Here is a 20,334-nt window from a genome sequence, read left to right as displayed (position 1 = left end):
TTATTTTATTAGGTTTCTTTCTCTATTTTCTCATCATTTTAGAGAAACACTATTTTTAATCTTATTTTTGAGTATTAATATCCTTTCAGGATTAGGTTTTTGTATTTAATTTGGATTCATGTTACAATTAGTTTCCTTTTGAATCATTTAATCATAATAGTAATATAATATCAGATTTCTCTGAAGTTATTTCTTATTTTATGAATTCAAGACTCCTTACTTTGTAGATTCAAATTAACTCGTTTCTTGTGAACAAATTTATGGCTACTACTTACGTCAAATTAAATTTACCCTGCATGTAACTTGGGCCTTTTACTACAAGAGCCCGGATTCTCTCCTGTAATTCTTGTGCTTTAATCGTGTTATATACTTTTCAACACAAAGAATTTTAACAAACTATAATTGACTGAAAAAAAAGATGTAAATGTGATGAAATAGATTTAATGGTGTTAAAAATTACTATAACGGCACTACATGGAACACCAAAATTTATGACACATGATTCGGGCGCTTGTTGCAAAAAGTGGTAATTTAAGAACTTTTGTTGTAAAAAATTTAGTTATGAGGTTACATGCAGTTGGAGACTGTTTATTGCAATTAACCCTAAATATATATATATATATATATATATATATATGTATATTAAAGTTTATATAGATTTAACACATTTATAAAGATTTAACACATTTTTGTCTTTTAATTGAATTTACCCCGCAGGTAATTAACTTAGGCCTTTTACTACAAGAGCCTGGATTCTCTACTGTAATTCTTGTGCTTTAGTAGTGTTATATACTTCTCAACACCATGATTTTTAACAAATTATATTTGACTGAAAAAAATAGCCGTAAAGGTGTTGAAAATTGAATTAATAGTGTTAAAAATTACTACACTGCCACTATAACACCAAACTTTATGACACAGGATTCGGACGCTTGTTGCAAAATGTGGTAATTTGAGAATACTTTAGTAAAAAAATTTAGTTTTGAGGGTACATGCAATTGGAGACGGTTTATTGCAGTTAATCCTTAATATATATACCTTTTAAAGTTTATATAGATTTAACACATTTAATTGGAGACGCTTAATTTGTAATTTCAACACATTTATTTTTAGAATTCCATAAACACACTAAATGAAGTCGTTTTCACTAGTACAACAGGAAAGGATTCCAAATTCCAATCCAATGATGTAAAACCCTTATATATAACAACAGGGATGACTTCTAAACATACTTAAGTCACCATACTCCCAATTAGCCCACCAAATTGGAAAGTACAATACAATCCATCAAGTATCAATAATCATATTGCAATCCTATTTTAGAAAACGTAGTGCGTATGACTATAAATAATTTTTATTATTTATATATATATAAAAATTTCCAACACGAGAGAGCCGTGTGGACACAAATTCATGTAAGAAAAGTAAGGTAATTTCGATCAAGAGGCATTGACTGTGAAGATGAGGGGAGGTAAGAGTATTTAAGTTTGTGAAATGTGTATATGTAGATATAGTTGTATGAAACATTTTTTGGTAAGATATATTATCTATTTGGTGGTCTCTTCTCCTTCTCACTCATTTTTTTTGTTAATTGAGATTTAATGAGGGACAGTGGCACCTTAACAAGACCATGGTTCTTCCTATGTTTTCTGATCCTGTTCCTGTTACACAAGCCCGGTTTCTCTATGGGAGGTGATACGCTTTCAATGGATCAGTCTCTCTCAGTAGGTCAGACCCTGGTGTCTCAAGGTAGCATTTTTGAATTGGGTTTCTTCAGTACTTCAACTAACACCTATCTTGGCATATGGTATAAAAGTTTTACTGCACAGATTATAGTTTGGGTAGCTAACACAGAACAAATGTTTTCTTATCCGTCTTCTGCAAACCTTGCATTCTCTAGAGATGGTAATTTAGTCCTGCTTACCAATTTTTCTAGAAATCAAATTTGGTCAACAAATTTTGTGTCACCAACGCCAAACTTCACTGAAGCAGTGCTTCAAGATGATGGAAATTTTGTAGTTAGAAATGTTATAAATCCATCTAAAATATATTGGCAGAGTTTTGATCACCCAACAGATACATTGCTGTCTGGTGCAAAGCTTGGCATTAATAAACATACGGGCAAAACTCAGGTCCTAACTTCGTGGAAAAATTCAGAAGATCCTACTCCAGGTAGGTATTCATTCGGGATAGATCCAGATGAAAGAAATCAATATTTTATAGGGTGGAACAAGTCCAGAAGGTATTGGAGCACTGGAGTTTGGAATGGGGATATATTTAGCTCTGTTCCTGAATGGGGGAATTCTTTATTCCGTACCAATTTTATATCAAATGAAAACGAAAGCTACCTCACATATTCTAATCTGAATACTTCTGTGTTACTAAGATTTGTGATGACTATGTCAGGACAACTCAGGATTGCAGCATGGTTTGGTGGCCATTGGCATTCGGGTTATTTTTGGGCTCAACCCCTCCCTGGTCAGGTTTATGATTTTTGCGGGACATTTGGCATATCTAAAGGCAATCTCTCGATGTTAACCTGTGAATGTTTGCAAGGTTTTGAGCCATACTCAATTGAAGACACAAAGCTAAATGATTGGTCAGATGGTTGTGTGAGAAAGACACCATTGCAGTGCCAAAATGGTACTTATACCAATGGGATGACCGATAGATTTTTGAAAATTCAAAACATAAAATTGCCAGAAAATTCAATAGTACTTCTTGATAGGAGCCTTAGCTTGCATGGAAAATTGCTTTTGCACAGCTTATGCTTATAATAGCAGTGGATGTTTAGTATGGGAAGGGGATTTACTGAATCGGCAACAACTCTCAGATGGAAGCAATACTAAACAAGATCTCTCTCTCAAATTAGCAGCTTCTGAGATTCCAAATGCTCGAGGTATGTGGCTGCAAAATGCAATAAATAAACGTGACTTCTACTCAATAATGATTGTCTTTCTGTAAATTATATAGTATTTGTGTTTTGAATTGTGATTCTAGCATATGCCCATTTCAGGTGACAGGAAGCACTTGAAGGTGATCATAACAGTGCCGGTTTCGCTAACAGTATTTATGTCTGGTGGCTCATGTGCTATCTAATCTGGAGAAAGCTCAAACAAAAGGGTATAAGTTGTTGCCACAAAAGTTTGAGCCCATATTTAAAAGCAACATTTAAGGATACATATATTAGAATTGACTTGGATTAAGCGTGTACCACAAATTGTAAACTTCAGGAGCTTAGTGTCTTTCAGAAATTGTGATTTCCATATAACTGACAATGGCTTGTTGTTCTGCTATCAACAGGAGAGGAAGATTCAAGTGAGGACTTATTATTATTTGATTTTAGTGCTAGTGCTAATGCAGCTGCTGAGACAAACATTGGAAATAATCTATCGAGAACTGGGAAGAAGGATGTTGAGTTGCCATTGTTTAGCTTTGCGAGTGTCTCTACCGCAACGGGTAACTTCTCCATAGCAAATAAGCTCGGAGAGGGAGGTTTTGGACCTGTTTACAAGGTAAGGTTAAAGATATAAACTAAAGTGTTTTTCCTTAGAACCAATGACAATTTGGGAACCCTCCAAAATTAATGTTGAAAACTATTCATTTTGACTTTAATCATATTATTTAGTGAAATGATTGGCCTCTCTTGTCCTCAAACAGGGTAAATTAGTCAAGGGACAAGAAATAGCTGTGAAAAGGCTTTCGGGAAGATCTGGACAAGGGCTCCAGGAGTTCAAAAATGAGACAATATTGATAGCCAAACTCCAGCATCAGAATCTTGTTAAACTCTTGGGTTGCTGCATTGAGCCAGATGAAAGCATATTAATCTACGAATATATGCCCAATAAAAGTTTGGATTTCTTCCTATTTGGTAAGTGTTTTTCTGTATTTAATCTATGTTTAAATTTAGGTATATGTTCAATATGATCATTATAGTATAATTCAAGGCAGATCCAAACCAACAAGGAATATTAGATTGGACGACACGCATTCGCATCATTGAAGGGATTGCTCAAGGACTTCTTTACCTACATCAATATTCAAGGCTTCGAATAATTCATAGAGATCTAAAGGCCAGTAATATTTTGTTAGATAGTGAAATGAAACTCAAAATATCAGATTTTGGCATGGCAACAATTTTTGGTGTTAATGAATCACAAACAAGCACAAACCGTATTGTTGGAACTTAGTAAGTAAAAGAAAACTCCTTTGTTAACACATAAACAACTTATATATAATACATTAGAGAAGATCTTGTTGACCTTAAGGATTTCATCCAATAACAATCTAGGTGTTTTGATGATAACGAACCATTAATGGTGTTTAAGGACTAATGTTTACATTGAGTGTTATATAGATTATTCACATTCAAAGAATGACCTCAATGAAGCACCAAAGATCATTCAAAGTATTCCATTATTCAAGATCACATAAAGGAAAGAAATGGATACAATGAAGACATGAAGTTGTAAGGAACAAAATGCAATGTCCAAAGGTAGTTTGGACTTCAATGAGCAAGAAAGCAACTCAAAGGAAGAAAGAAAGCAATACTACCTCAAGCCTAAACGATCATGGACAATGCATGAAGAAAAGGGGTAGATAGAATGGTGAGTGTTTTGGATTCAATGTCAAAGTATTTATGAATCCATTTGAAGCTCATCTCTATAGGATCATGCATATTATCATCATTCACATATTCCTATATCCTTAGTAATAGACTTTGCACTTCATTCATAGATATTGTCATATGAAGTCTTTGCTAAGAAAGGGTTAGTTCAAGCTTGTATAAGCTTTGAAAGAACTCACAACTTAAGCTAGAAATGCTAGGACCATGCACATTAATCATAAGATTTACTTTGGTGTCTAGAAAGAAAAGGAAAAGGCATTGAACTTAATATTTCATCTTTAAAGCCTTTGTTGCCATAATTTGGTAAATGACTCTAGGACACAATGCACTTGAAATTTATCATCTCCATATGTCCCTAGACTCTTAGAAATAGGTCTTGAACTAAATTGAACCATTCATCAAAGTCCTAGGTGCTAAAAAGATGGTTATCTCAAAAGAAGCAATTTACAGCCCAAAAGAATTTCAGACCAGCCTATACTAAAACTACTATAACTATTTTTGTAGTTGGAGTTTTTAAGTAAGTCTAGGTGCATTATAAAGCTGACTTCGAGCTCTTGATTTTAGACTCAAATTTCACCTCATTTGGAGTTTCATGGACTGAGTTATATTCATTTGAAGTCATGCTATTTTCTGTCCAATTCAAAATTAGGAGCAGCTCATTTCTGTCAATTGGAGCCGCCTCCCATTTTATAGGAGCCGGCTTTGGGACTCTAGTAGGCGTAGAACCCATTTTTTCATATACGAGCCGCCTCCCATTTTTATTGGAGCCGCCTCCTAAATATAGGAGCCTGCTCTTTGCACTCCAGTAGCCAAAACTTATGTCGTAGAATGCATTTCATGGATTGGAGCCACCTCCCAGTTATTGGAGCCGCCTCCCATTTATTGGAGCCTCCTCCAATTTTTTAAAAAGCCGGCTCTTCTAAGGAATTTGAATCTCCAACGACTGTTTTGACCATTTGTCTTCATGGGACTTTACATTCTTGCCCCCAAACGGCTATAATCTTCAATGGGGCTATAAATACATAATGTTTGGACATTGTAGAAAAAATGCAAGAGAGCCAATACTTGAGAGACCTTATTAGGCATTAAAGAGAGCTTTTGTTCTCACATTTTCTCTTCATCTCTCTCATTCATTTATATACTTACTTGAGAGATTCAACCAAGGATTCAAAGAGCTTTTGCTCTATTCCATACTTAAAAGATCCTATTGAGTTTTAAGAGCTTTTATTCTTCACTTACATCATCTTCTCTCAATCATTTCATTCATAGAGTTTGAGCTTCACTTATATTCATCAATACTCTAGTTGTGAGCTAAAATTTGTACATCTATCTTTGAGAGATTTCTTGTACTTCTTGTATGTGTTACTATCTATTGTAAGGGTTGGTTTGACCCACCGGGTTGGTGTGACCCAAAGGAAGACTAAGGGAAGGTTGTTCTCTTAGCAAGCTAAAGCAAGGAGTTGCTTCATGTAAAGGTTTGCTCTCCACCCGTAAGGAGAAGTCGTAGTGGATTGGGAAGTCTCAAGAGGGGTCTTGAGCCGAGGAGTAGGAGTTTCTGAACCTCGCTAAAATCGCCGAGTCATTGTTTGCAATTTCTCTTCCCTATCTCTTTTACTTTTATGCGTTGATTTGATTATCTAGTTCATTTGGTTATTGCATAATTATTTTAAGAGACTAGATAGTAATCATATTTATAAATTGCAAAAAAAAAAAAATAAAATAAAAAAAATAAAATAAAAAAATAAAAAAATTGGCCATTGACTCTATTCACCCCCCCTCTAGAGTCAATCCTTGGGCAACAATTAGTATCAGAGCCTAAAATCTATTAAAGGACTTAACCATCTTAGAGTACGATCATGGCCAACAATAGTAGTATCACACACTTAGAAGGTTATCCCATTGATAAACCACCTTGTTTTGATGGAAATGATTATATCTATTGGAAAATTAGAATAAGAGCTTTTCTAAAAGGTATTAATATTGACTCATGGAAAGCTATTGAAAATGGTGATCATATCCCAACTAAAGTTATTGAAGGTATGAAAATCCTAAATAAAAAAGTGAATGGGATGAAAATGATCATAGATTAGTTCAATGTAATGCTTTAGCCACATGTTATCTTTATTGTGCATTAAGCAAAAATAAGTTCAACAAAATTATCTTTTGTAAAACGGCTAAAGAAATTTGGAACTCACTTGAATTAGCATATGGAGGATCAATTAGTGGTAAGGAATCATATATGCCTATGCTTATTGAAAAAGATGTATCTTCCATCATAAATGAAAATGAATCAAGTTGTGAGATGCATTCTTGTTCTTCTAACATTACTAATCATTTGAATTTTCTTAGTAGGACTTACTCTTCTTCTTATAGTGAAGAAAATGAAGCAACTCAAAAGATGAGTATAGTTCTCCAAGCGTCTAGCAGAGAAGCAAATGGCATCAAAGAGTTGGACAAACTTTGTCTCATGGCCAATGAAGATGAGGTAGATTCTAATCAGAATTTTTTTGATTTAGAAGCCTCTTATAATGAACTAGTTGATGCACACAATGAATTACTTGATGCATTTAAAGAGTTACAAAGTGTGCTAGAAAAGGTGCTTGTTAAATGTGCTTCATTTAAAAAGGAAAACCTTGATCTCTCTCAAAGACATGAAAAAGTTCAAATGGAAAATGACTCTCTGAAAAAGGAAAATCATTATCTTGTGCAAGAATTAGAAAAGATTCAAATTAAAAATGAGTCTTTAAAGAAAATCATTAATGATCAAAATGACATATTAGTAAAGTGTACCAAAGAAAAGGAACACTTGAGTACTATGCCTAGTAATCAAAGAAATGTCTTTTACAAAAATGAGATTGTATATGATCCTTATATTAAAGATGCATATTTATTGAAAAAGAGAAAGTTCTTAAATGATTCATTGGACAAAAGTTCTTTTCAATATCCTACATGAAATTATTTTGGACATATAATTCAAAATTGTCCATTTAGAAAGAGGATAAAGACTAAGAGGATTTGGGTTTCAAAAGGAACTTATGTTCCATTGCCTAACTTATATGGACCCAAAAAGATTTGGGTACCAAAAGGAGAATATGTAACCTTTCCTTGTAGGGTTACTTGATTTCATCTTCTTGATTAAAGGATTACGAAGGAAGCATCTCTCCTTGGAAGAACTCCAAAGGCAAGGTAATCGGTAAATGCTAAAGGATATTTTCATACTCAAAATTGCTTGTCTATATACTTCCATGATATGTTGAAATCATCTATGAGCATCAAAAATGAAAATGTATTCTATATGAAGAATCCTTGAAATGAGAATTATACTAGACCATTGAAGATTATGTGCATTATAGAATTTTTATCTTCTTGGTACAATTACTCATTATTTATGCAATTTGTCTTTATACATGCCCTCATTGATTGTAAAATAATTGTTCATGTATTACATTATTTGAAATTGCATTTGAAGATTTTCACTTGAATTCAAAGAAAATCACTTTAAAAAGTGTGAATCTTAAGAAGGAACTTACCTTCCCATAAGCTAACACTCTTTGAAAATGAAATTTATCTTTGGAAAGGAAAGCTCTTCTTTAATTGTTGAATCCTTCAAGGATTTAAAAAATGGGGCACTTAATTCATTTTTTGCCTACTTAAGAAGAATCTTATTCTTCATATCAATTCTTAAATTTGATCATGGATAATGCACATGGAATTACGTTATGATCCATTTATGAAATTATGCCTTCCACTCAATTGTTACTCATTTCATATACGTTCTTTGGATTGTATTTTGCCATAAGCATACATACATATTGAATTGACAAATGCACTAGCATGCAAAATGATTTAAATTAGCATGTTGAGTTAACATGAACTCTTCTAAGGATTAAAACTCCTTAAGCATCATAAAAATAAAATTTATATATCTATTTGACAATTTAGTCTCGGGAATAAGATTATTCAAATAACATTTTGTTCTAGCTTAGATGACAAATGTGATAATTCAAGTGTAATATGCATTTCTAAAAATCTTATTCAGCATTTAAGGTCAAAGCATATAGAAATTAGGTACCATTTTCTCAGGGATCATGTTTCTAAGGGCGACATTGATCTTATAGTTGTGAATACGAAAAACAATTGGCTGACATCTTCACAAAACCACTCCAAGAGGATAGATTTTGTTTACTCAGAAGGAAAATTGGTATGATCACAGAGCAGAATGTCATGCAGTGAAGTAGCAGTAGCAGAGCCGACTCTAATCTAAATAAGAGCCGCCTCTATAAAGAATAAGAGCCGGATCAACAAAATTCATGAGCCAGCTCCCCAAACCTGCATACAAACATTATGTCTCAGGATCTTTCAAAAGCTCAAAAGAGCCGGCTCCAAAAAAACTCCAAGAGCCGGCTCCAAAAGAAATTAAGAGCCGGCTCCAATTTTCCTTGAGCCGGCTCCAAAAACTAAGAGCCGGCTCCAATTTTCCTTGAGCCGGCTCCAATCAACTAAATCTCTTTATATTACTCTCGGCACTTCATCATGTGAGTTCTCACCTGAAATTCTAGAGAGCAAAACTGACTTGGGGCTTCATCTTGTTTTGAGCATTTCAATTGAAAGTGAGCTGAAATGAAGAACACTCGAGGGACCAAAGAAAGATATTTTTCTGAGTGTTTAATCTGCCAAGAGAGATGAATTTGATCTGCGTATAGCTTTAGCATGCGTGTACAGTTTGAAGATGAATAATAATGCTGATTGGTGCTGATTTTCTTGTGAAAAGAGAGGCTGAGGTGATTCAAATTTTGCTGTGGACACTTTTAAAGGTTGAACAAGGTCTGAGCACACATAACTTGGTGATATACAACTGTTGGAGGGGCTTAGGACTACATATTGCAGCTGGTATTAATTTCTATATCTCAAACCTCAAGCTTTGGTTATTTTTTGGTTTAAGTTTCTGGAGCTGAGTATATATTGTCATAATCTTGCTATGCTATGATTTTTAAACATCTAAGCATGATTAAAATGTTATTTTAAGGCTATCAATGTTGAGTTTTGAACTAAGGAGTGACCTACACTAGTTTTGTACCTTGAACCACACATGTTTTAGCTTATAGTAGTTTTGCAAGGCTGGTTTGGATGTTGAAAATGCATTATATTACTGTGATTGTTGTGCTACTCATTTGAGCATGAATATATAGTTAATATACACTTGAGAGAACCATAATCCAAAATTTTGAAGTGGTGAAAAACCAAAAATACCCTTATAACAGTGCTGCAGCAAAAATCTGGTATATATGTTGATTTTGGGCTTTATAGTGATGAAACCTTGCTATAATCTGAGAGGCAATGATGTGAGCAAGTGTTATATGATGAAATTCAGCTGTGGGAGCTAAATTCAAGAAGGACCAGCCACGAAATTATAGATTTGCCCTCTAAAACCTAAAGGTAACAGGTGCAGCAAATTCACCTGCTGCAAGCTGTTGTTTGCTGCCCTTTTTGTGCTATAAATTATTGATTCATTGATCCTAAATTATGTCCAAGCTTCAGTATAAGTGTATTTCATCTATGTCAAGCTGAGGGAACCTTTGACAAAAGAGAAGTTGACTATTTTACCCCTCAAACCATAAAGTTATAGGTGTAGCAAATTGCACCTACTGTGAGTTATTATTTTGTTATTTTATTAGCTGCAGTGTTAAGCCCTTGTTGATATAATTTGTCTTAGCTATAGAAAAATTTTAATAAATTATTTTCAAGCTGAGGGAGTCCTTGGCTGTTGAAGTGTTTGTGTCTTCTAAGGCAGTGCTTGATAAAACTGAGATTTGTGGTTTTTGGTTCTAATAGTGCTGCTGTGAGCTTAATATATATCATACCTTGCTATATAATTTGTTCTGAATTTATAAGCAAGTGTATTTGGCATATTGAAGACTGGGGGAGCAGTGTTTGGGTGGTCCTAGAGGCTAAATTACAAACTTACCCTTGAGAGGTGAAGTTGAGGGTTTTGAAGAAGAAAAGGCTATTGTGCACTTATTTTGAAATACATTGCTTCATTGTTCAATTAGTTGCATAATCTTTGAATAATATATGATGTAAATGGAAGCATATTGATAGGGGGAGATTATTAGTAATCTCTTGTGAATGAATATTGCATGTTTTACTAAGCTTCATTGACTTATCTTGAAATTGACAAGCATGCTACAAAATGACTTTTTGGTCATTAGATTCATTCCTATGAACTTTCATGACTTTGATGATATTTCCCTTTTTTTTTGAGGATATCAAATGTGAAGAAATATATTAGGATAGAAGTAGTCTTGAGTTCTAAAATTTGCCTCTAAAAGGTTGTTTGCCTTTAGGCTTATTCTAGTTTATGCTTCATTTTTGTTTCATGTTTGATTATGTATACTTTTGTATATGACATGAACCTTAAATGATGATTCGAACTCATGTTGTCAATGAAATTGGCCTCTTATGATATAATTGTTTATATGTTTCATCCTAAAACATATTATAGTAACAACTACTACTGCCAATTCTTGATTATCATTACGTCACCATGTCAATTCTCTATGCTAAATGATCAATACTAAAAGAAGATGCTTTGACCTCCCACCTTTTTGAGATGCTAAAGGGGGAGAGAAATGTGATGTGTTAAATGATCTAAAATGATTTATGATATATCAAGCATGCCATTTTATAATGATATATCAAGCATGCCATTTTATAGTGATATATCAAGCATGCCATGTTCAATGAATGCACTTTGATAGGGGGAGCGTTTTTCAAATGCTACTCCATTTGCTTATGAACACATCAATGTTTTGTCATCATCAAAAAGGGGGAGATTGTTGACCTTAAGGATTTCATCCAATGACAATCTAGGTGTTTTGATGATAACAAACCATTAATGGTGTTTAAGGACTAATGTTTACATTGAGTGTTATATAGATTATTCACATTCAAAGAATGACCTCAATAAAGCACCAAAGATCATTCAAAGTATTCCATTATTCAAGATCACATAAAGGAAAGAAATGGATACAATGAAGACATGAAGTTGCAAGGAACAAAATGCAATGTCCAAAGGTAGCTTGGACTTCAATGAGCAAGAAAGCAACTCAAAGGAAGAAAGAAAGCAATACTACCTCAAGCCTAAACGATCATGGACAATGCATGAAGAAAAGGGGTAGATAGGATGGTGAGTGTTTTGGATTCAATGTCAAAGTATTTATGAATCCATTTGAAGCTCATCTCTATAGGATCATGCATATTATCATCATTCACATATTCTTATATCCTTAGTAATAGACTTTGCACTTCATTCATAGATATTGTCATATGAAGTCTTTGCTAAGAAAGGGTTAGTTCAAGCTTGTATAAGCTTTGAAAGAACTCACAACTTAAGTTAGAAATGCTAGGACCATGCACATTAATCATAAGATTTACTTTGGTGTCTAGAAAGAAAAGGAAAAGGCATTGAACTTAATATTTCAACTTTAAAGCCTTTGTTGCCATAATTTGGTAAATGACTCTAGGACACAATGCACTTGAAATTTATCATCTCCATATGTCCCTAGACTCTTAGAAATAGGTCTTAAACTAAATTGAACCATTCATCAAAGTCCTAGGTGCTAAAAAGATGGTTATCTCAAAAGAAGCAATTTACAGCCCAAAAGAATTTCAGACCAGCCTATACTAAAACTACTTTAACTATTTTTGTAGTTGGAGTTTTTAAGTAAGTCTAGGTGCATTATAAAGCTGACTTCGAGCTCTTGATTTTAGACTCAAATTTCACCTCATTTGGAGTTTCATGGACTGAGTTATATCCATTTGAAGTCATGCTATTTTCTGTCCAATTCAAAATTAGAAGCAGCTCATTTCTGTCAATTGGAGCCGCCTCCCATTTTATAGGAGCCGGCTCTTGGGACTCTAGTAGGCGTAGAACCCATTTTTTCATATAGGAGCCACCTCCCAAATATAGGAGCCTGCTCTTTGCACTCCAGTAGCCAAAACTTATGTCGTAGAATGCATTTCATGGATTAGAGCCGCCTCCCAGTTATTGGAGCCACCTCCCATTTATTGGAGCCTCCTCCAATTATTTAAAGAGCCGACTCTTCTAAGGAATTTGAATCTCCAACGGCTGTTTTGACCATTTGTCTTCATGGGACTTTACATTCTTGCCCCCAAACGGCTATAATCTTCAATGGGGCTATAAATACATAATGTTTGGACATTGTAGAAAAAATGCAAGAGAGCCAATACTTGAGAGACCTTATTAGGCATTAAAGAGAGCTTTTGTTCTCACATTTTCTCTTCATCTCTCTCATTCATTTATATACTTACTTGAGAGATTCAACCAAGGATTCAAAGAGCTTTTGCTCTATTCCATACTTAAAAGATCCTATTGAGTTTTAAGAGCTTTTATTCTTCACTTACATCATCTTCTCTCAATCATTTCATTCATAGAGTTTGAGCTTCACTTATATTCATCAATACTCTAGTTGTGAGATAAAATTTGTACATCTATCTTTGAGAGATTTCTTGTACTTCTTGTATGTGTTACTATCTATTGTAAGGGTTGGTTTGACCCACCGGGTTGGTGTGACCCAAAGGAAGACTAAGGGAAGGTTGTTCTCTTAGCAAGCTAAAGCAAGGAGTTGCTTCATGTAAAGGTTTGCTCTCCACCCGTAAAGAGAAGCCATAGTGGATTGGGAAGTCTCAAGAGGAGTCTTGAGCCGAGGAGTAGGAGTTTCTGAACCTCGCTAAAATCGCCGAGTCATTGTTTGCAATTTCTCTTCCCTATCTCTTTTACTTTTATGCGTTGATTTGATTATCTAGTTCATTTGGTTATTGCATAATTATTTTAAGAGGCTAGATAGTAATCATATTTATAAATTGCCAAAAAAAAAAAAAAAAAAAAACCCCCCCTATAGAGTCAATCCTTGGGCAACAGATCTATTGCGAGTTACTCAAACTAATTTTGTTATATGTTAATATTTAGTGGGTATATGTCTCCTGAATATGCAATGCAAGATCTTTTCTCCATAAAATCTGATGTGTTTAGCTTCGGAGTATTGTTGCTTGAGATTGTGAGTGGGAAGAAAAATACTATTTTTCATCACAATGACTCTCTTCACCTCCTTGGATATGTAAGCAGCTAACATACCTGTCCTTTTCTTTTTCTTTTAACTTCTTTTATGTATCAAAATTGATGATTTAAGATTTAACTGTACAAGGTGTTTATAAATTATATAATTGAATGTTTCAGGCATGGGAGTTGCATAGTGCTGATAGAGGGATGGAGTTGATGGACCCAATATTGGGTAATGCTGCCTCTGCTACTACATTCTTGAGATATATTAACATAGGTCTTCTATGTGTCCAAGGAAATGCTCAAGACCGACCTACCATATCTGACGTTGTCTCAATGCTTAGCAATGAATATTCAGTTCTACCACTAACCAAGGAACCTGCATTTTTTACTTGCCGAAGTGTGATGAACACAAATCCGTCACTTAGTAATGTTGAAAACTGTTCAGTAAATAATGTAACACTTTCAATTATTGAGGCCAGATGACAATCTCATATCATATTCTAAGACATTTTTTTTTTTTTTTCAAATAGAAATCTTCATCTGTTTGATTGTTCTCTTAGATTTGATATACTGTATCTCTGTATGCTTTGTTTATTATTTATTTTCGGAGTGTGATATTGATTCTTTTATAGTTTTATCTAGCTATAGCAGCTTTTAAAAGCTATCCCTAGGATTTGCTTGCTTTGAAAGTATTTGAAATTGGAAAGTTTAGATGTCATGTTGGTCACCACCACAGGCCCATCTGAATGTCTAATTGATGCCTCCCCACACATTACACCCAAACCTCTCCAATTTTTCTTCCTATATTACAAGAAAAGGTCTCTATAATATGAAGAAATTAAAGAAAAATATTCTATTTTTAAACTATTTAAAGTCAAGGTTCCATCTTCTTTTTTTTTTTTTTTTTTTGGACAAGTAATCCGTTCATAGACTTGTAAACTCTCCTAAGCCACAGGTATTGAGTATGATTCAACTCAACTAGTCTGTAAGACTTCAAGGTTCCATCTTGGCAACGCATATTTTAACCACTGAAAAGTAGAGCTGTAAGGCCTGAATCTTCTTCTAAAATTCTAACACGAAAATCAAGTACTCGTACTTAAGAAAGGTCCTCTCAATGCTCTTAACACCCCCCACACACCTGATATAGATCGAATTGTCTCACAACGTTCAAAATGTAATGGTTATGATGTGTAAAAGATAAAAATAAAAATAAAATAAATAAAAAATTTAGATTTTTTTGTAGTGGGACCCACCACAACTTATCTTCATTTTGTGGTCACTTCTCTCTCTCCCGATCTGGTTCTCTCTCCCTCCATTATATTTTCTTGTTTCTTTTTTCTTTGCAAAATTTAAGCTTTAATTTCTCTTTCAATTCTTGGAGTTTTGGGGTGCCGTTTGCGGCAAATCGAAGAGCTTGGTGAGATATTCAAGTTGATGTAAACAATTTCATCTTTTAGCCACTCTAAGAATTCCGAAAATTTAAACCCATTTGAGGGTTTTCTATAAAATTGAGGTAGGAGTGTTCTAATACCCATTTCTTTGAGCTTTGTGAGTAAATCTCCTTTAATTCATACACAAGCATGCTTATATTGTGTTAAATTCTTGAGATGAAATTTATATATTGCATACATGAATTTTTTTTATGTTGTAGAAAGTGTGTGATTATGTGATAACCGGCTTGCTAAGATGATACATGCTTAAATGATATTAATTTAAGCCTTATGTATTTAAGTTGTTGGATTTGCAAATTGAAAGTATGAAAAATGCTATGAATTAGAAATATGAGAATGTGATATTGTACGAAAATTTATATTTTAAACATGTCTAATTGACGTCAACGATATGTACGAAATTTTTATATTCTCATAGCATTGAAAGAATTGCATAATTCATGCATTACCATTGGGAAAGTAAAGGGAAAAGTTTATTTTAAAAATAAATGAAATTATTTTTAGGAAAATATTTTCAAAGGTGTTTGCGAAAACCGAACGCCTAGGAAGTGCCTAGTGGTCCGTGTAATGGTAAAATATATGTTTCATGTGACATTTAAGATATAACAAACCTTATACTAATATGTCATGAGATAATTATCAATATGCTAAAAAATCATTAATTAAATATGCAATTCTATATTTAATTAAATATGCAAGATAAAGTAATAACATAATAATAATAAATAAAGAACATGGATCGAGGCTAGTATTGGATACTATGTCCTTAAGATAGATTCGCCCCTCTATGGTGCTTACGGACTCAGTGGCGTCTATCTCCCAGGATACAATGGTCTACATCCACCAGTAGCAGCACTACAAACTCGTGGATACGACGAACCTCCTCCGTGTAATACTCTTTCTGACTCAAAAATGCATCTATACTATATAAATGCTGAATTGTGTGTAATCTGAACCAAATGGTTCGGACCAATCTTAATATGGCTCAATGAAATTGAATTACGGTCTAAGTGGTTTAGACCACTTAACCTATGGTTTGAACCCACTTGGGTTGGGTTCAAGTCTAGAGAGGGAGATAGAAGAAAATGAAAAATGAACGATTTGCAAATGATCCAAAGGGGGATATTTATAGAAACAGAAATGTCTTTTCGGATTGGGTGTATCTGTTCATTATTGGACACAACCATTGCAATAGGTTGCAATGGTTCACATGGTGTCTGTTCATCACTAGACAGATCTATCCCAATAGGTTGCAATGGTTCACATGGTGTCTGTTCACCAATAGACACATCCATTCCAATAGGTTGCAATGTGCCTTTTCGAGTGGGTGCAACCATGGGTGATGATAGTTCGGAAAAAGGTGTAACCCTTTGAAAAAACTAAAAAGTGGTTTTTTTTTAATTTAAAAGGTGTAACCCTTTAGAAAAACTAAAATATGGTTTTTTTTAATTTAAAAGGTGTAACCTTTTAAAAAAACTAAAAAGTAGTTTTTTTAATTTAAAAGGTGTAACCTTTTAGAAAAACTAAAAAGTAGTTTTTTAATTCAAAAAAAAAAAAACCAACCACAAAAAAAAAAAAACCCACCTATTTGTGAAACCCATTTAAATAAGCCCCGCTCAAAATTAGGCCTAATCCAAAATTCCAAAAAAGAATAATCTGGATTTTACGATTAGGCCCAAACCCAAGCCCAAATCTTAAACTCAGCTTATTTAAATTTCAATTTGTTTTAACATTTTTTCCATGTGGAACAAACACTTCCCATATTTTGCATACCCATTTAGGCTTATCAAAATACCATACTTTGGAACTAATTTCTCATTCACCCGGAAACGGATTTAAGAAAGTAAATATACCACGTTCATCTCCTTGCGGAGAGAAACACGCTCGTCTAGAGATCTGCAAATTATTATTAGCAAAATCTATTCCAAATCTCATCCAAAGTTTATGTTTTTAATGCCCCCGTTTCTAATAATCCCCCACATGAATGGAAATTTGCGTAAAATGCAAAAGATGATTATGTAGACACTAGAGAGAGTATAGTCGAAAAGTTACTGCATCAGGATAGGTAGCTTTTGGCTTTGAACCTTCCCTAGTGTATTGTTATCGGATTTACTGGCTAACTAGTGAATGCGATGTCTTGAACTGTTCAGTCGTTTGTGTAAACTAAGACAATAACAAACACACAATACCTTTCCTCACAAAGTTGGTTCTCATAGTTATGTTCATTTTGGCCCTAAACAACTCCTAGTATTCAATAAGTGCTCCAGAAAACTTAGCCTTTATAGTTCTCATAGAAGCGGCCCCACTTCACACTCATATAGGTGACTTCTTATTAAGAGTATCCTACCATATCCCACTTGAATTTTCAAGGTATAAGAATCATTAAAAACGTAGCTTATCTTAATCCTCGTTCTAGGTAGCACTATCTCATCATAGAAATGGGCAGAAGATTTATATCTTCCCAGTGCTTCTGGTGAGCCATTCAGAATTTCTATTGTCCCTTTGAACCTAGATATTAGGATCTCCAATCAACTAGGTTGGGTTTCCATTAAGATAACTCGTTAGCTTTCGGCTTTTAATCCCATTCCCCTCGATGAACTATACAATTGCTCTCCAGTAGAACCCTCAATTTTATATGTGGCCACAAGGTTGTGTTTAGAAATATTACACTTTGCAGAGATTTCTCCAGGTGAGAGCAACTGTATACTTTGTACCCTAAAATTGCTTATTGTTAGCAATATCATTTTTTTTAGTGGCACAGGTGTAAACTTACTTTGAATTGTCCCCTAGGTGAAGTCTATTGACTTCCCTATTTGATTTATTCAAAGTTTCTAACTTTGAGTTATATTAAGAACATAGAACTACACCTTTAATATAAAAGACATATCCACTATTGGATTTGAAGTCTTTAATATCCCATATCCAGATTGCATCACTGTTACACCTCCAATTTAGTTAGATACCTCATTCTATGCAATATTGGATTTAGGTTGTATCTCAACTACCCAATTTATTGTTTTTCAGTGATCCGATCCTGGATTGAAAATGTGCAATTAAACACAATTATTAAGCTGCCTTGCAATCTCAACCAATGATATACTTTGGCTAGTATTTATATTTGAGATTTACATATACAAAAGTTAGCTAGGCTTTTGTTATCATAACTAGTATTATCTCAATCTCAATCTATTGAGAATATACTATGTTGTTAGATGTTAAATCTTTCATATCAAATATACTAATTAGTATATCATTAATTTTTTTTAGGCATACAATGACTTATACATCACATTTATGTCATTGTCTTGGTACTAGCTTTAATCCACTCAAGGACTTATAAGCTTGCACACTTTACTCTTCAACTAGAAAAAATAACTCAGCTCTTCCGCTGGAAAAAGAACTTTTCTAGTTGTTCCATAATATTTTCCTTATAGGAAACAACATGCACTATTGTTATAATACTATAAATGATTTTTGGTTCTATCCAAAATTTCTTAGGATTAAGAACCCTACATTTATAAGTATTTCTTATTTGGTGAGATAACTCATAGCAAATTTTATCTATGGACAATATTCCCCCACAACTTTGGGATAATCCTGAAATTTTATATATGATATATTTCTTATGGTTTTTCAACTCTTGAAATACCATATATTAAATATTTCACCCCATCTACCTTTCCAAGGTTCTATATTCGTTTTTCAACAAACATGTCTAACAGTCTCTAGTGCATATGCATTCACTTTATCTTTAGCTTGTTTTTATAATATGTCACTGACGTTACTATGAATTAATGCTAGAGATATGGGCTTTAATTAATATTTGCTTCTACATCTCTTGTATTTATGAATTGAGTTATTCATGTTAAGTTAGTCATATTAACATGTTATAACCTTTCATGTGTCACACATCACATAACTCAATCATTTAAGCAAATAATTATCTTATTATTTAAGTTTTGGATACAATCACCACAGAGTGAGCACTCACTTCTCAAGTATTATTACACACTCTTCTCATATCTCACTACTAAGTTATAATGAGCACTCACTTTTCAGTTATTACTGCTAGCTTGAAGTTAAGTTTGTTTAGTTAGCAATTCTAGTAGCTCATACATTTAGTACACACTTATCTAAGTGGTCTATCTTGGTAGTAGAGTAATTTGTTTTGAAGAATATTCTTCAAAAACTACTACTTTACAAGTAATATTATTCCCTCTTACATGAGCAGATATGATGTATAGCTCAAATAGCTTATGGTTAAAATGGCTACTCATCACCCTCATGTTTTTTACTATCAAGTTAAGAGCTAGAACCAACTGACAGTTTTTCATCTTCCTCTTAGGTTCTGTGCACCTCATTAATCAGTTTAGCTTATACCTAAGCTAACTAGTTTGCAACTCAATAACATTTTAGCTTTTAGCTAAATTGTATATTAGAGCTAACTAGCTTGATTTAGCTTGTCTAGGTGTACTTGCTTAGTGTATCCATAACATTTTCCATTAAAGTCTTTCGAGTTATTGGAAAATTTTCTCTGATTCAGCCCATTTACAGCTATACGTGTCTTAAACACTAGTATAGATCGTTTTCCTTTGACTATCAGAAGAGTTGACAAAGTTGGACTAATCCATTCATACAAAATTCAATAATATCACATATTAAATAAATTATGTTGTAAATTTGAATTACAATACACATTAAGTAATTCAACTACATAGTTCAAAATTATAGTATCAAATGAAAGTAAACATTTATAAAAATAATATTAAACTTGCATAACAATATAGTTTCATATTATATCACATGATTAATTATATCACATAATTAATATAAGAAATAATAATAATCAAGAGAAGAATTTGCTTCCTTAAAGCTTTGTGGCTTATTCTCCAATAAACATGCTAGAAAATCAGGAATAAAAGATTTAGACGTTCTAGCCTTTTTACTACCTCTAAGCTCATCTTTATTTTCATTGTATAATTTATGCACAAGGAAATGATATGCAATACTGTTATGAGCATAACCTATCAAAGGTTTTATGTGTGGGGACTGTGCACTTGTAGCTCGCCTAGTGTGGTAGCTTGTTAGTGCCTCTTGCACCAATCCACGACACACTCACCTACAAGGTTGTCACATTTTAGGTCTACTCTAACCTTTCATAGGAGTATGATCTG

The 20,334-nt window shown here is 33.5% G+C and overlaps 2 protein-coding genes across 2 annotated transcripts; both read left to right on the top strand.

Moving 5' to 3' along the window:
- The first annotated feature begins 1,685 nt into the window (after positions 1-1,685).
- Positions 1,686-2,777, top strand: LOC132305212 (G-type lectin S-receptor-like serine/threonine-protein kinase At2g19130). The gene has a single exon (XM_059802885.1). The coding sequence runs from the start codon at positions 1,686-1,688 to the stop codon at positions 2,775-2,777; it is 1,092 nt and encodes a 363-aa protein (XP_059658868.1).
- A 236-nt stretch (positions 2,778-3,013) lies between these two features.
- LOC132303655 (G-type lectin S-receptor-like serine/threonine-protein kinase CES101) lies at positions 3,014-14,230 on the top strand. Its single transcript, XM_059800996.1, has 6 exons — positions 3,014-3,123; positions 3,304-3,515; positions 3,661-3,871; positions 3,952-4,189; positions 13,617-13,764; positions 13,884-14,230. Exons 1-6 carry the CDS (start codon positions 3,087-3,089, stop codon positions 14,190-14,192), a joined length of 1,155 nt encoding a protein of 384 aa, XP_059656979.1. The 5' UTR covers positions 3,014-3,086; the 3' UTR covers positions 14,193-14,230.
- Positions 14,231-20,334: the final 6,104 nt, after the last annotated feature.

Source organism: Cornus florida, unplaced genomic scaffold (assembly GCF_030987335.1).
Source record: "Cornus florida cultivar Cherokee Brave unplaced genomic scaffold, ASM3098733v1 CherokeeBrave_3.0.0_Hap2_Chr04, whole genome shotgun sequence".
Classification (NCBI taxonomy): domain Eukaryota; kingdom Viridiplantae; phylum Streptophyta; class Magnoliopsida; order Cornales; family Cornaceae; genus Cornus; species Cornus florida.
The sequence above is the reverse complement of the archived record's forward strand: the minus strand, read 5'-3'. Positions and strand labels throughout refer to the sequence as shown.

Excerpts from the sequence above, each read along its gene's own strand:
- LOC132305212 (XM_059802885.1), top strand. The coding sequence starts at position 1,686 with ATGGGAGGTGATACGCTTTCAATGGATCAGTCTCTCTCAGTAGGTCAG.
- LOC132303655 (XM_059800996.1), top strand. The coding sequence starts at position 3,087 with ATGTGCTATCTAATCTGGAGAAAGCTCAAACAAAAGG. Across the intron at positions 3,516-3,660 it reads GTTTTGGACCTGTTTACAAG|GGTAAATTAGTCAAGGGACA; the intron begins GTAAGGTTAAAG and ends GTCCTCAAACAG. Across the intron at positions 4,190-13,616 it reads AACCGTATTGTTGGAACTTA|TGGGTATATGTCTCCTGAAT; the intron begins GTAAGTAAAAGA and ends GTTAATATTTAG.